This window comes from Loxodonta africana, chromosome 8, assembly GCF_030014295.1.
Source record: "Loxodonta africana isolate mLoxAfr1 chromosome 8, mLoxAfr1.hap2, whole genome shotgun sequence".
NCBI classification, from domain to species: domain Eukaryota; kingdom Metazoa; phylum Chordata; class Mammalia; order Proboscidea; family Elephantidae; genus Loxodonta; species Loxodonta africana.
Genome location: NC_087349.1, coordinates 59,098,806 through 59,116,607, shown reverse-complemented (window position 1 = coordinate 59,116,607; position 17,802 = coordinate 59,098,806). Strand labels below are relative to the sequence as shown.

The 17,802-nt window shown below is 37.4% G+C and overlaps 1 protein-coding gene across 1 annotated transcript in view; it reads right to left on the bottom strand.

Annotated features, from left to right (window-relative positions):
• Nucleotides 1–412: 412 nt before the first annotated feature.
• ZNF804B (zinc finger protein 804B) overlaps nucleotides 413–17,802 on the bottom strand; it is a 115,449-nt gene continuing 98,059 nt past the window's right edge. Inside the window, exons 3-4 of the mRNA XM_064290405.1 lie at nucleotides 10,146–10,276; nucleotides 413–3,905 (exon numbers count right to left, since the gene is read on the bottom strand). Coding sequence (XP_064146475.1) covers nucleotides 413–3,905; nucleotides 10,146–10,276 — 3,624 coding nt within the window. The remainder of the gene's footprint in view (nucleotides 3,906–10,145; nucleotides 10,277–17,802) is intronic.

Here is a 17,802-nt window from a genome sequence, read left to right as displayed (position 1 = left end):
GCCAAATGGGCCTTCATTCATCCATTCACTCAACAAACACCTGAAACATGGGGTATTATATCCCGTTTGATTTTTTGTTGTAATATTAATGCTCTGCCTGAACGTTGTCTGCTACCATTTTATAACATTATGTCAGTACTCATTCAAAATAGTTCTTTAAACACTTTTCCCTCTACCCACCCCAAACGTAATTTTAAATCTGCTCCATTATTTTTACAAATTAAAATAAATTCTTATAATGCTTTTGTTTCAGTATTGGCAATTCAGTACATATTTATATATTGGTCACATACTGAATTGACACCAATATTTTAAACCTTATGAGAATCAGATATGTAGTCTTAAACATATCATTTTGTAGGTAGTGACAATTGGTTTTATTTATTCACAATAAGGGCTTTATTAACACCTATTAGTTCAAGCGAGCTGAAACGTTTAAGGCCTCTTTCACTCCATGTAACTGTTGCATCTGGCTGGAGAAAGAATGATGGCAAAGATCTTGACCTTGGAACACTGGCTGGATTAAAGGATTCAAGTGGATGATAGAAGTTGTGGCTGGATTCAAGTGAGGGCCAAACAATGCAGGGATAAATGCGGCAGGAGGCAGGGGCTGAAGTGCTATATGGGAGGGATGGAAGGGGGCAGCAGTGACTAAATGTAGGGGATGACCTGCTAAGAAAGTGGGATGTGCTGGGATGACAGCTGGAGTCAGAGGTGAAAATGCGATAGGAGTAAAATGTGGCTGTGAAAGAGGATGCAGATGAGCTATAGGTAGGTGACTGCTATGGGAATTTAGGGACGCAGAAACAGCAAAATGTTGCAGGAATGTGTGGTGGATGGTGGTTATAGAAGTGTGCTGGTGAACTGGAACTGTCTGTACAGCTGAGGCTGGAGAGAAGGCAGCCGGCCCCGCAGCTGGCAAAACTCGAAGATGCTTTGATAGGAGCTGTTTCTGCATATGCTGTTGGGCTTGTAGCTGAAGGAGCATATATTTATCTATTTCATCAGGAGAAAATGTTACAGGCTGTTGAATTAAAGGGGGAGAGATGGATTTATGACGTACTTCTAATCCGTCTTCTACGTTGTCATGCTTCTGCACAGTTTTGTCATAGTAAGAGTTTATATTCCCCTCTACACGATTCATATGCATGCTTACGTCCTGTAGTTCTGGATTTATTTGGTCCTCTTTGGTCTCTGTTGAATTAGGAACACCAGTATATCTATTAGATGGTAAAGCACCAGGGAAATCATTTGGTACTGGGTCACAGCTTTGAATAACAGGTTGGACTTCACTAATTAAAGGTTGTGATTGTTCTTTTGTTGTTGGGTTCTTTATGTTTGGTGACCGAGACTCTGCTACTACCTGAATTGTACCTTGAGAAAGATGCTTATCGCAGTCAGTGTCTGTGGAAACAGTAGAATTACTTGAACTTTTTACTTTGCCTTTCTCAGTAGTCCTTAGAACTGCACCGCCTTTATTACTTCTCCTTGTACTTATGTTCTGCATTTTTTCAGCTGGATGCAATGCCGGTCTGTTACTGCCTGGTGTGGCAAATTTCATTGTGCATTGAGTTTGTGAATGAGCCTCCGATTCACTTTTATAGCTATTTGAAGAGAACTCAAAATTAGTTGCTTGTTCCTGACACTTCTTGGCTTCTACTCTTTCTAAAAGGCTTTTGGCTGTCAGAGGGGTTCTCTCTCTTTCTGTCATGCTCAACTTTGTGGTTTCTGAAGGGCTACTCGAACAGTTTCTTAGAAGGCAGGTGATATTCCCAGAGTTGCACTGCATGGATTTCACTTTTCCCAGATCACAAATGTGAGCACTGTCCAAAGACTCATGACTTCTTTCATTTTTATTTAGCTGATGAATTTTCTCTCTTGAATAAGAGCCCAATTTGCTCTGCAAAAGTCCCTGGCAATTAGGTGGTATTTCACTGCTTCCGGCACAGGAAATCTGTGAGCTAGAATCACAATGGATGACTCTCCTGAATTTTGGCCCAAGAAATTGTTGTTGATTTTTGCTTAGCTTGGATCTTTCTCTGCAGTGACCATTTCTATGTTTTGAGTATTTTTCATTTTTCAATGAGTCCCACATTTGGCAGTTTCTCTCTCGCTGTGTCTCGGTCTGCAGGCAGTCATTCTTCACTAATTCATCAGATAAAGAGAGGCAGTTGTGCTTTCTGCGTTTCCGTTTGTGCCTTTCAACTGGGTTGTGTTCTCTTTTACAAAAGTAGAGCAAATTACCTCTATTGAAAATCGTACTGAAGTCCTTCCTGTGCTCACTGTGGCCCCCTACTGCATAAGGACTAGAATCCCAGTTGAATTGGTGTCCATCTTCAAATTCTGTATGAGCATCACAGGGCATCAGTTTATGCTTCTTTTTAGTTCTAGATATGTAGGGAGTAAAAGATAGACCTTCATTTGCATTATTTAGAACTACCTTTCTGCAGCTTTGCCAACGGACCCTTGAAGATTCCTTAGATCTGTTATCACTGTTATTCTCATTTCCTCCACAATCCTTTAGAGAGGTCTCAAGATAAGCAGGCACTTTAGGATTTTTCATATTCAGATCACTCACACTAACATTAGGTTTATCCATATTGGGCTCAGAATCATTGTAGTCCAAATTATATTTTCTCTGGAAATTTTCCCAATCTGGATTAATTTTAATCATCTTTGGTTTTAGAGATTGATTATCTTCTTGGATCACTTTTTGTTGGTCTTTGATTAAACATGAGGATTGGCTCTCCGTTTTAGCCTTCCTTTCACACGATTTCTTCCTCAGTTCTGTTTTTAAGTCTTCTGGATCATGGTCATCCTTTGTGTTTCGAGAAAGCTTAAAATCAAAATATAATGGGTTGCAGCCGTAAGAGATACAGGGTTGTGTTTTTGTAAAGAGCAAAAGTTCTGTAGGCCATTGGAGTTTGGTGTGGCCATCCTTGCTTTGTACGTGAAGAAAAGGCAATGGGTTAGACTTCACATCATGGAGACATGTTTCTCTTACGAGCCTTTTCACATTTTTGCTAACTCTTCCTGTTTCATCTAAAGATTTATCTCTGTTCTCTCTTCTGGGCTTGGGATTCACGTGCACTGTGTTGCTTTGTTCACTTGGCTCTGGTGAAGGAAATTCATCCAGACATTCAAATTTCCTGGCATCACTGTGCTTGTAAATGTTTGGTGGGCTGAAGGAAGCATTTGCTTGGCATGGGTGATTAATGTGGTTTTGTGAAGCATTCTTCAATGTATTTTGAGTTTCTTTTTCTCTGCTGTTAGGTGTAAAATCCACATCTGAAAGATGAATGTTAGATTTAGAGAATGAAGCATGAAAGCCAATTGAGTCTTTTAGCGTCTCATCAATAGGGTCATTTTTGTCTTGCAAAATATTAGAGCTTATGGAGAAGGTATTGTGTAAAACAGTTTCCAGATGGCTTGGTGCAACGTTTACATCATTTTTCTTAGTGAGGTGCATATCTTCGTTTGCAAATGTACAGCACTTACATTTCTCTGCAGTTTGGTTTGTTTTATATATAGGTGACTTGTTACAATCATGTGTTTCTTCTGTGTTCTCACTGAAAACTGATGCTGAAGATTCTAATTTTAGATGCACTTTTTTGGAAAAAGAAAACGATACTCCTGTTCTGTGACTAACATTGCTGGGATCTGGAGATGCTTGTGGAATCCGATTTCCAAATAAGCAACGTCTGTCTGTTGGTAACTGGTGTCTGTTTGGCACGGCGGACCGCTGTTTATCAGAAATACTTCTGAGGAGACTTTTTCCTTTAAGCAGAAGAGCGCTTTTCATACACGATGCCTTCCTGCCAGTCTTCACTGGGAAAATTCCTTGCTGGAGTTGCTTTTCTATAGTTACCCTGGGAGTTTTGTATGCTGGTCCATTTCCAGAAACACTGTAAATACAACAAAGATTTAAAAGATTAAGAAATTAGCTTTGAAATCTTATAAATGTGTGAATATTTCATCGTGTTTCTACAATGCATTATGCTATTTGTAAATTATACCTACTGTACTATAGCTGTTTTATTGTGCTTATACAACTCAGTGTATCTAATGTTTCATAGTGGCTATTTCTAAAATGAATCATTTAAGTGCATTATTTTGAAATTAGCAAAATATATAGCAGTTGAATTTCTTATGCTGCAAAAGAAAACACGGTACTGCATTTGTATCACAATATACGTCCTCCAGAACATATCAGTTCTTTGGAATACATATTCCACACTACTTCACAAAGAGTTTTCACATCACTGCCTTCACATCAAATAAGAAATTAAATGGAATTGAAAGGTACTTCCAAAGTACAGATATACTTCTTTAACTTTTTTTGTGTAAGTTCTAACATTTCATAAGTTTTGTTTCTTCAGTTTTAAAACTGTCTCATGTTTGTTTCCTTTGGAAACAGGGCGGTCAGTGCTTTCTTTGTGACCTGTCATTACTCTGACTTTAATTAAAATAAATACATAATAAAGTAACTCACATTTACAAGCCATCTCAATAGTTTCAATGTTTTTGAAATCTTTTGCTTCTTGCTCACTGAAATATTTTCTTTCTACCTTTTGTGCATGTAAATGTCTTAATCTTTTAGCAGCTTTTTAAAGATGATTTCTTTCTACTGAGCTTTTTTAGTAATTCAAGCAGAAAACTGAAAATGCCAATACATATGAGATAAAATTCTTTAGATTAAAGTTACGTGGCCCTTTATTGTTTGACCTGTAATGCCTGTAATACAAAAAGAGGCTTCATTTGGGTAAAGGCAATACAAATCTTATCATTTATTCAAAGCTCGCTTTGAGTTGGCTTTCCTTTTCTTTATTTTCCCCCATGCTTGGATATAGGGTGTTTATTTGCCTTTTCTATTTCTGATTTTTTTCGCCATGATCCAGTCATAAATTGCTTGAGTACAAAAAATTGCTTGCGTACCAAATACTCTGAAACGCATGAGGTCACCATGAGTTGGAATCAACTCGATGCAACTGGAGATAATGCTAAAAGGACTGATGTCTTTTCCACATGCAGATTAAATACTAATGGAGAAGGGGTGCTTTTTGAACCAGGAAATTCTTCCTGTTGCCATCACTTAACCACTGTTTGGTTAGTTGGCATAGAGCTCTAGAGTCGCCTTGTTTTTGTGTGCCAAATTTAATGAACTTTGGTTCATTGTCTTTATATGTTTGATACTGCAGAGACAGATTTCATTAGCTTCCTTTTATGTTTTTAGAAGCAAATATACTTGTTTGCTCATATAATTTTGTAAATTCCTTTACATGTAATATATAAAGGAAATACACATACACACACACATACATATATATGTGACTTATTTTCAGAACAGAGCTACAGGTTGACTTATTTTGGTTAATTTTTACTAGTACTTCTTAACCACTTTCAATTTAGCTCTATCTTCAGCTCAGATACATTTTCCTCTATGATTTTGTTGATTATTACTTCTTTCATATCCTAAGTTTCTTGTACCAGAATTTATATGTTAAACTTATTGACATTCCTGAATATATCTTTTAGGTCTTCTGACTTATCTCAGTAATGTAGTGTCTTTTAGTCTTTTGCTGTAGTTCAGGGAGAAGTTCTTATATTTAATTTCTATTTTACTGATTCAGTTTTTTACAGTATCAAATCTGTTTACTATACCCATATGAATTTTAATTGACAATAATTGTAGCCGCCATTTAATCTTTAATGACTTCATACTGTCCCCTCTTCAGGAACTAATTAATGGCTGCAGCTTTTGGAATATAATGTTCCCTTGAACCTTGTGAAAAACTAAACATATGAATTTTCTAAAACTCATTTTGTCCCTTACAATAACTGTTTCATAATGGAAACTTTTAATTCTCATTCATGATGATTTTTTTTTTGAACCATCTTTTCATGCCCTTAAAGAGAGATTTTTAGGCATATTCAATATAAGGCATGGGGAGGAACACTCTAAGATAGTGTATGGGTTATTGAGTATTTCTTTCATACATAAAGAAAAATAGGAAGTATAGAAGTTTCTTACAATGACATTGGCCATCTAGAGCTCCCACAGCCTGAGGATAGAAAGATGAAGTCCTCAAACAGCTGCAGCACTAAACTGTGCCTCAGTGAGATTCTTTTCCATATCTGTAGCCACACCTGGGATTAAGCAGGAGCCGTAAAGGCTGTAATAGGTTACCTTCTCCAGGAATTTAGTCATTCTGGTTTTAGCTGCACTAAATTAAGCAGGCATTATTCTAAAAGTCTGGTAGATGGATATTGCCATCCTCTTCACCACTGATTCTGCTATGATGCAGATATTTTACTGTTCTTATATTCTATTGGCCAATCAGTCGGACTTTGACGGGAAGTATATACAAGCATGCACTTGTGGTCGTTATTCTTGTCAGTTTCAGGAAAAAGAAAAAAATATATAGAAACTTTCCTTAATAATATTCGTGATTTTTACATTATCCTGACACTGTTTTGTGCATTTTCTTGCTTTGATTTGTGTTAATTTAAATGTTCTTTTTCTGTATTGCTATTTTACCGTTTCTGTCTCTAATGTCCAAGCTTCTTCCTTTTATATTCTTTTAAACATTTTTAAACCTCCTTGCTCTCATTGTTTTTGAATTAAATTTGGCTCTTAGCTTCTTGTCCTTAATTCTTTTCTCACTTTACAATCCAATCTACATTTATGATTATAGTGTTTTCACAAGTTTAACATCTTATTGTTAATCTTTTATTCCTCTCATTTTCTTGATTTAAACTTTTTATGTTATTGCCTTATAAACTTTAATTTCTTTTACCTTAAATCTAAGTTTATTATCTTAGAAAATCCTAATTTTCTTTGTGTTGTTTTAAATTCTAATTTTTAATATGTTTATGCTATAAAGCAATATTAAAGCTTTAATTTTTATAGATAGCTTCTCATATATCACTCTCTTCTGTAGAATTTTCTTTACCTTTTCTGTATTTTTATCTAACTTTTTATTTATAATGGCTAGTAAGAAAGTAACTAATTTTTGCTAATGGACTGTCCATTCCAAAAGTCCTTCAAGTAATCTAATTCTGGGAAAATCAACAACTACACAATTTAGTTCTCTCCTGTGGTAGGCCATGATTCCCAGTATTGTGTGGTTGTCTTCTGTTTTGAGATCTGATGTAGTTATCCTATGCACTGTAAATCCTAAACTCTATGATGTTAATAGGAGCCCTGGTGGCACAGCAGTTAAGAGCTCAGCTGCTAACTAAAAGGTCAATAGTTTGAATCCACCAGCCACTCCTTGGAAACCCTATGGGGCAGTTCTACTCTGTCCTATGGGGTTGCTATGAGTTGGAATCGACTCCATGGCAACGGGTATTGGTTTATGTGCTTAATGAGGCAGAACACAATCTATAGGAGTAGGATGCATCTTGAATCAGTCTCTTTTGAGATATAAAACAGATGTGATCAGAGGGACCTCATTACCACCCAAAAAGAACAGTCAAGAGCAGAGTGCGTGCTTTAGATCTGGGGCCCCTGCACTGAGAAGCTTCTAGACCCAGGAGAAGATTGATGGCAAGATAATAGGGATTTCCAAGAAACACCAGACCCACAGATGTAGAAAGGAGGCAAGGACCTTCCCCAGAGCAGACAGTGAGAGAAAGTCTTCTCCTAAAACTCGTGCCCTGAATTCAGATTTTTCTAGCCTCCTAAACTGTGAGAGAATAAATTTCTGTTTGTTAAAGCCATCCACTTGTGGTATTTCTGCGATAACAGCACTAGATACTAAGACAGTGTAATTTCCTAATATCCCATTTATCCAGCTCTTATATAAGAAAATTCATCTTCTCACAATCAGTGCTCCTAAAACTTTTTAATTTGGAAAAATATCCCTATCACGATGTACTATACAGCTAGACTGATACATAGTGGGAGAAATTTATATACAGAGTGAATCTACCCCATGTAATAACTGGTCTTGCTGAGGAGCCAGTTTGGGTTGAACTACCCCTTAGTTGGGAAGCTCAGCCAAAGTTGACTGGCCATTGTAAGATCCATTACCAGTTATCTGCCATCATATTTTTCATCAGTTTAATTGAGATATTCTTATCACCAGTAAATTCACCTCCCTTTTCTATAGGGTCATGGAAGAATCTCCCTGTTATATGGGTCATGCTCCTCAGAATCCTTTCAAGGATAGTGGACAAAGAGAGGTCCAGGATGGGGAAAATACAGATGATTTTTTTTTTTATTTTCATTTTATATCTTCATTTGTCAGTTGTAAATGGCTGCCAAAATAAAAATCTTTAATGCTTCTATGAAGTGACTTCCCTTAGATCATGAAGCTAAGTGGAGAGAGCAATTGGGTAGGGGTGGTGGTAGGTAATAAAGGAAAGTGAAATGATTTTCCTAGTTCTAAATTCTGAGTCTGGAAAGCAGGACACTTGTCTTTTTCCTCTCCTGTGGGTAGACTGGGATCTAGAGAACCTGCTTATTCTACAAAGGACACCAACCCAAATGTGGTTGGTTTATGTTTGTTTGGTTAATTAGGTCTTTGGAGAGAAAGCCAAGCCTTAAGAGTGAATCTCTTAATTTGGAGACTAACTTAGAATTTTTAAACAAACTCATCTTCACCATCACCAAGATTCTTCTGATGCTTTGTCTGTTTCTCACAAAGGAAAATGTAGAATGAATGAGTAGAAATGTGTGACAACTCTCATAATAACAAAACAACCAAAATTATGTTTAAAGCTACTGCAATTTTCTGTTGCATAGCCTTCAAGGACCTATCTAAAAGGTGTCTCTGTATAGTGGGACTTATCTCATTTTTTTTTTTTTTTTTAATAATCTGACTTATTGTACCTTAAATTAATCACCTTGGAATTGGCATCTTCCCTATTTTCCCCATTGCTATCTGAACAATCATAGGGGTTTTCTTTATAAGTCCTATTTTGATAAGGACTGACTAATATTGATAATATATCCAAATAACATATTGTAAGTTCCTCATTGTGTTGGGCGGTAACAAGCGCAGTGCCAAAAATGTGCTCTGCTTCTTTGATTGTTTGGGACTTCAGAGCATGCATTTTTGCATCTTTATTTTCTGTTTATATTAAAAATAAACAAAGAATATAGTACAATTATCTTTTATGTATTTTATAAGTTAATTAAATTATTCTAAGATGGAGGTACAAATACAAGAGTATATACAAGCTGAATACCAACTGTATTTTTTTTCAAAATTGACCCTAAGAAATTATTTCCTTGGAATCAAATTTTAGGTTTAATATAGTGGTTTAATTGAGCCATTCATTCCTAAGTTGTTTATTGTATTTTGTTTTTCATTTAAACAATAGAAGTTTCAATCCTGGCACAGAGCTATAAATTTCACAATTCACCAGGTTGCTGTCAACTACATTAATTAGCTACATTAGTGTTCCACATTATGGTTCATATGAACACAATGTACAATCTGCAAACTTAATTGAGTTCCAGGTAACAATCTCCTAATTTTGAAATGCTGAGCAGTTCCAACCTAATGTGAAACTGCTATTTTTCAGCTACAAGACTGTATTAGTGTAATGCTTGTTATAATTATCAATTTAAACAGCAGTGTGTGGTAAATTTAACTGCATTAATTACATCTTGTGTTACATCTTGTTTGTCATCCAGACAACAATAATGTCATTTATTCTAGAATCAAGTGTGCACAACAGTACATACAAAAGATTTATTTTTACCCCCAAAAGAGACTTGTTATTATGGTTCGTAAAATTGTTACAAAACTTAAAATAAATTAGTAAGGAATTTTATCTGTCCATTTAAATCAACTGAATAGGATAAATGTTTTAGTATTTTAGAATCATTCTTAGACCATTTCATTAAAGAACACATTAAATTAACATTTTTGAAAGGGAAAAAAAATCATATATGAAAAGTAATTAATTTCTAAACCTTTAACTATTAAGAGCACTCACCCTCATACATCTGTTGATTGATTATAATTAGTTTACAGTGAACAGAGTCAGTTTATCATTGAAATTTCCCCCAGAGGCTGAAGAGAGTTTTGAACCATCACCCACCGCACCCACTGCCGTCGAGTCAATTCTGACTCACAGTGACCCTATAGGACAGAGTAGAACTGCCCCACACATTCACCTCTAATTCTTACCATTCAGACTGCTGCCTTAATTCAGCCAGCTGATGGAGACGTTTAAGTGCTTTTTCTTGTTTCTTCTCATCCTTCCATGACTTAGAGGCTACGTTTCGAGCAAATTCCCGTTGCTTTAATTCTTTCAGTCTCTGTAGGAAAAAAGAAAAACAGAAAAGATACTATAAATAACTAGCATATTTTTTTCCATCTGAAAGAACTGTTATTGAACTTTGACATGGGTACAGCAGTGACATCCTGGATAGAAAGAGTAAAAGCATCTTCTCCATTGATGCCATTCTCTGCTCCAAGACAAATACAGTAGATAAATGTAGTTGTTAACTGGGTTATTTATCAAAGCTTGTCACAGTCACTGCAGAAGTATGGTACAACACTGGGCCTTAGTCCTTGTTGGGACCACTGTGGCTACACAACTTTAATCATCTGTGTGCCTGTGGAAACCTAAGTGGGAAAAATGTGCAGTATATGAGTGGGTATGATGGGAGAGGAGACTGTAGGATGCACTTTTATGCACTCACTAGCTCCAGCCCTCTCATCTCTAAAATATAATTACTCGTATTCATGAAATATACTGGTTTACATGAGCTTGTTTCAGTAAAGATCATCTGTAATTGTGAAAGATTTAGTTCAAAACTCTACACACGATAATTCATTATTCTGGCAAAGATATTTATCAAATGCAGAGTCTCTATTATATTCAGAAATATAAAGGGGACGAGGGGTTCAAGCACAGTTTCCTGACTTGGTCTTGCTTGAGTTAAATTAACCTACCACTTCTTTTAATTAATCTTTTCTCTAAAACAGTTGACTTACAAGCAAATTGGATGCTGCTTATTACCTGTTTGAATTTCTACTTCAGAATCTGCCACTAAGCACACCTAATGGTATTGAACAAATTGAGAAAAAGGCCACAATCAAATGATCATCTTGGAGTTTGGGGCTTAATCCTAAATTGAGAGTGCTCTTGAGGTTTAGCCTCTCTCAACCCATTCAAAGTGATTTAAATTGTCTTAAATCTGAATCAGTTCAAATTTGTTTTTATTTCTCTAAGTCAAGTATAAAAGATGTTTCCCAAGTATAGCTAAAACCCTAGCTGTCAAGTGAGGTAATAATGCTGTAGCCAGCTATTTCCTACTGGTACAGCAAGGGCCAAAACCTTTAATGATCATTTTCTTATTTCTTGAAATGGAATATGCTCATGGGAGATGATGACAGGTAACTGTATCTCGCTAAGTAATTGAAGACAAGCAAGGCCAGCCTTACACAGGGAAAACATCCTGAGCACAGAAAATAAAAGTTTTGCAGAACTATAAACAGCCATAGGGAGAAAAATAGAGTCTACCTAAATTTAATTTGTGACAACTATTTCAGATTCTTCTCAAAAACAGAAAATTTCAAGAAAATAAAATTATGGTCCATATGTTATCAGAAAAAAAAAAAAAAAAGGATTAATAAGGCCCTAGAGTTGGAGCCCTGGTGGTGCAGTGGTTAAAAGCTTGACTGACTGCTAACCAAAAGGTCAGCAGTTCAGATACACCAGTCGCTCCTTAGAAACCCTGTGGGGCAGTTCTACTCGGTCCTATAGGGTTGCTACCAGTTGGAATTGACTGGATGGCACCAGGAGGGTTTAGAGTTGATAAAGGAGTCCCTGGGTGGTGCAAATGGTTAATGCATTTGGCTGCTAACATGAAGTTTGGAGGTTTGAGTCCACCCACAGGTACCTCGGAAGTAAGACTTGGCAATCTACTTCTGAAAAGCAGTCATTGAAAACCCTATGGAGCACAGTTTTACCTTAACACACCTGGGGTCACCATGAGTTGGAATCTACTTGATGGCAACCGGCTTTATTTTCAGAGATAATAAACAGGCAGTCCAAGTCTTAAAGGATAGCTTTTGCCAGCAAACAGGAAGAGAACCCAAAAAACCCATTTCCATCTTTCCCATTCCTACTTATCCTCCTACTCACACTTCCTCAGCTCCCATATGCATAATAATCAAGCACTTAGAATGAAATCCTGTTTTACGGGCAAGGACTGTTTGGAAGCTGGCTTACACAAGAATCCATGTAAAATGCAATTCAACTCTGTCAAAAAGGGACGGCTTCTTTGGAGAACAGGAGATGGTTTTTTTACTCTCAGTTACTGCTGAACAAAAACTATTGTATAGTATATTTATGTAATTTGGTATTACTAGCTTATACAGGAGCCCTGGTGGTACGGTGGTTAAAGAACTCAGCTGCTAACCAAAAGGTTGGCGGCTCAAACTCACAGGCCGCTCCTTGTGGGAAAGATGTGGCAGCCTGTTTCCATAAAGATTTACAGCCTCAGAAACCCTATGGGGTCGCTATGAGTTGGAATCGACTTGATGGCACTAGGTTTGTGTTTGGTTTTGGTGGCACAGTAGTTAAGCCCTTGCCTGCTAATCAAAAGGTCAGTGATTTGAACCCACCAGCTACTCTACCGGAGAAAGATGTTGTAGTATGCTTCCATAAAGAGTATAGCCTTGGAAACCCTAGAGTCAGTTCTCTGTCCTACAGGGTTGGAACCTACTTGATGGAAATGGGTATGTATGTGTAGCATATGAAGACTGAATAACCAAATTAAATGTAAATTGTCTAAATATACAAATCAAAAAGCAGAGAATATCACTTTAGATAAAAAAAAACAAGATGCATCCTCTATGTTGCCTACAAAACCAATGGATTAAAAGAAAAGGATGTATGCTGTATTAACACCAGACAAAAGAAAGTTGTAGAGGCTATATTGCTATAAGAGAAAGTTGCTTTTAAAGCAAAATTATATTACTAGGAATAATAAAGGTTATTTCATAATGATAACGGGGCCAACTAATCAATACAACATAACAATCTTAAACTTTTTCCACCTAATAACAGAGCTTCAAAATACACTAAGCAAAAACTGATAAATCTGCAAGGAAATAAAAATTCCAAAATTATAACAGATGATTTTGACGCCCTTCCATTCAACACAAAAAACAAGTTGCAACTACCATAATCCTGGTAGCGATTTAGATTAACATCAAGGTGATCACGCCTATTGTACAAGAACCTTCCAAGAGCAGATTTAGCTGATGAAAAGAGAACTGTTTGCCACTGGGCAGGAAGGGAGGATTTCCAGGAACCTAAATATCCACTTTTGCCAGCCTTATGTTTTAGCTTGAGATAGTGTCAATGACAGCTGATACACTACATTTCTTCAAATAATATTTTCCCCCAAAACGTTTACTTTTAAACGAGGAAAATTACTGACAATTATGGTATGTGTTATGGTTTAAAAACATTGTTTCTTATCAGAACAAATGAAGAAAGGTAGAAACTTGGGAAAACTCAGAACAAAGGAGGAAAAGTAGAAACTTGGGAAAACTCAGAACAAAGGAAGAAAAGTAGAAACTTGGGAAAACTCAGAACAAAGGAGGAAAAGTAGAAACTTGGGAAAACTCAGAACAAAGGAAGAAAAGTAGAAACTTGGGAAAACTCAGAACAAAAGAGGAAAAGTAGAAACTTGGGAAAACTCAGAACAAAGGAAGAAAAGTAGAAACTTGGGAAAACTCAAGTTTCTACTTTTCTTCCCTTGTTCTGATAAGAAACAATGTATTTAAACCATAACGCATACCATAATTGTCAGTAATTTTCCTCATTTAAAAGTAAACATTTTGGGGGAAATATTATTTGAAGAAATGTAGTGGGTCAGCTGTCATTGACAATATCTCATGGCAAACATATATCAGAAATAACTGCTACCTTCTACCCTTCTATGCAAGATCCATAGAGGAGCAGACATTTCCTGTCCTTCCTGCACTGTCAAATCACTTCTCACCTCACTGTCAAGCAGAATCTGAAGCTTGAGAAGACTTTTTTTGGTTCTCTTGTTCCAGGCTCAGCCTTAGTCGCTGTGGACCTATGCCTCAGGGGTTGGACATTCTCGACACCCCTTCCCTCAGTTGAAGATGACTTCTTGTACTTAGTTCAAGGCTGAGAGTGAAGGAAGAGAGGGTTTCCTGGCCCCTTCTTAAGTGTCAGACAACCTCTGACTTGTACTCACCCAGGGTCCAAAGTATAGAAGAGTTTCCCTTGGTTCTCCTGCTTCACTCTTAAACTTTGGCAGCCTTCTCCCGCCTGTACCACAGCCAGTGTCTTTTTCAGGTCTCCGGCTCTGCTCAGAATCTTTCTCATGAGCATTCAGTGAAGACTCACAGAAAGTTGGTGGGTAGGTGCAGACATGCCTTGTGACAGGGATTCTCCTATACCAGTCCACAGCAGACCTTTATAATATTTGTTATTTTCAGATGGTTTCTTCTTATCATTTCTACGTCAGCTACCTTCTCTTCCCACTGATCTACCAAAGATGAAATAATGGTGTGTCCTGTTTCTCCTGGGGATGGCTTGTGACCCCTTAGATTTTATTTCATTTTGTTATAATGTGGCTTCATCTTTCTGAGTGGATTGACAAAATATTGATTTTGTAGACCATCTGGCTTATTCTTGTTGTGATGGAAGAAGACATTTTGTTGTGAATTTCTACATCCTAAGTAGAAAACTCAACTTACGTATTTGAAATTTTCTTGTTTATGCATCTGTAGTTTTCCTGTTTATTTTTGGACTCTCCAAAACAATGTATTGCCAAAATTTGAAAAGTTTTACCCAGACTTACTGTTTGTGGTAGAAGGGTTTCTCTGTTAATTTGATCTGCCATGTTTCCTAAACTAGGTGGTGATAAGGAAGGAATCTAAATTGTTAATACCATCCAGAAAGGCTTTTATGCAATATGCAAGGTTGAAAAAGTTTTCATTAATATGTTGAGTCCAATGATTCCTCATTCAATGAGAAATACAAACACACCCACACGTATCAGAACTGTATTTAGAGAATTAAACCTGAAAGTAATCTAAAGGTAAATAAATAATAATAAAAAAAGGTACTACACCATTAAATGTATTTTAAGCATTTATGTATTAGAATAGTTCATAATCACCTTAAGTAATAAGGGCCTAGGAGGTGGGGCCAAGATGATGGAGTAGTCAGACACTTCTGGTGATCCCTTTTACAACAAAGACCCCCCAAAACAACTGAATGGATTGTATATATGACAAGCTAGGAACCCTGAGCATCAAAGGCAAAGTTAAGAAGTCAGACTGAGTGACAGGGGAGGGAGAGATGGTGCAGAAACAGCGAGGAGTTGCCAAGCCTGTGGCAGCGCCTCAGCACGGATTCCTTGGTGCAACTGCGGCAGGGCTGATGGTAATTTTCGGGGACACAGCCACTTCAGTGAAAGAAGACAAGCAAAGTAGCACACCCCTGACACTGCGGTGTGCCTGCAGTGGGGTGAGCCGTGGTGTTTAGGACACACAGCTTCAGTGAAAGAAGGCTAGCGTGGGATCTAACTCCCTGGGGAAATCTTGGCAGGGGCACAGGCGGGGCACACAGACTACACATGTCTCTGGAATCTGAGATGAAACAGCACTCTCAGCACAAGGTAAGTGATTTTGTCTAATTTATTCCATGGATCTAATAGCTCCTCCTTTTGAAAGAACTCTCTCCTATCTATCTGATCCCTCCTTCCGTTGCCCCAGCCCTCTTTGTTAACAGTTGATTTCCTTGGGCCTGAGATAGGTTCTGCTGTGCTTCCTGAGCCATTCTCCTGGCCTTAGAGAAGGAATAAGTTAACAAACAGGGGGAAAATACTCTGCCAGCTCCCCTAACCTGGAAGCTCAGAGCAGAAGCAGCTCCAATCCAGGCACAAGGGATCCACAGACTTTGTCTTTCCCCTCTGCATGGATCCAGGTGGCTTCACTACACCAGATAGGATCCAGCTATTATATTGCAAGGGCAAATCTGTTTGAGGCCTGACTGTAACTGTTTCAGCTGTGCAGTGGAGAGGCAGGTTTTGGAGCTTTGATACTGCTCTGCCTATTAAACAGGGCCTTCACCTACCCACAGTAGGGGCCTGAGGACTGGAGGCTCTGACCGTGCCTCTTTGCTACCCTCAAAAAGGGATTCAAGGATAAGTGGTGTCTACAAGTCCTTACAGGTAAAAGCATTGGGTGCCTATGGTACGGCTGCAGAGCCCACCTACCAGAGTGCTCTAGAGAACAAGGATGTGCCTTCCTCACAGACACTTGGGGGAAGGTTTCCAGCCCCCTGCCTTCCTCAGAGTGTGACCCCTGCTGCTACCAGAAACTTGCGCATACACCAATCACCACTGCTCCTCTAAGATAGTGAGAGCCTATACTACACACTAGGTGACCAACTATCAGGACACCTGAGCCAAATCTATGCAAGAATAGTGAATGGACTCCTAGGCTCATATACCTGGTAATAGCTCTAGCCATCTGGTAACAGGACATAAGGGCTTCAAAGGCTCCAATAATCAACTTAGCTCACTCTAGTAGCCTATCTGGGTAAATCAAAACAAAACAAAGCAAGAAACTAGGACACAGTGAGCAAACATAAAATAAATTAATACAATACAATATCAAATCACATAAAGAACCAGACCATGATTGTTTCAACAAACTCCCAAAACAAAGAATCAAGGATAGATACTCCTAGATGAAGATGTATTCCTGGAATTACCAGATGTAGAATACAGAAGATTAATATACAGAACTCTTCAAGACATCAGGAATGAGATCAGGCAAAACGCAGAACAAGCCAGGGAACACACAGATAAAGCAGTTGAAGAAATTAAAAAGATTATTAAAGAACATAATGAAAAATTTAATAAGCTGCAAGAATCTATAGAGACAGTAATCAGAAATTCAGAAGTTTAACAATAAAATTACAAAATTAGACAACTCAGTAGAAAGTCAGAGGAGCAGAATTAGTGAGACTGAAAATAAAACACTTGCCAAAAAAACATATATGAAGAAAAATCAGATAAAGGAATTAAAAAAAAAGAAGAAACCCTAAGAATCACATGGGACTCTATCAAGAAGAATAACTTGCGAGTGACTGGAGTACAAGAACAGGGAGGGATAACAGAAAATACAGAGAGAATTGCTGAAGATTTGTTGGCAGAAAACTTCCATGACGTCATGAAAGATGAAAGGATATTTATCCAAGGTGCTCATTGAACCCCATACAAGGTACACCCCAAAAGAAAGCCACCAAGACATATTACAATCAAACTTGCGTGAACCAAAGATAAAGAAAAAATTTTAAGAGCAGGCAGGGGTAAGTGAAAAGTCACATACAAAGGAGAATCAATAAGTTTGGACTGCTCAGCAGAAACCATGCAGGCAAGAAGACAATGGGATGACATATATAAAGCAGTGAAGGAGAAAAATTGCCAGCCAAGAATCATATAGCCAGCAAAACTGTCTCTCAAATATGAAGGCAAAACTAAGACATTTCCAGATAAACAGAAGCTTAGGGAATTTGCAAAAAGCAAGCCAAAACTACAAGAAATACTAAAGGGAATTCTCTGGTTAGAAAATCAATAATATCAGATATCAACCCAACACTAGAACACAAGACAGAGCAACCAGATATCAACCCAGATAGAGAAATCACAAAAATAAATCAAGATTTAAAAAAAGCTCAAAACAGGTTATCATTATGTAAAAAATGACATGATGTCATTATGTAAAAAATGACAACATTAAATCAATAAAGAGGGACTAAATGAAGTGAGCATAG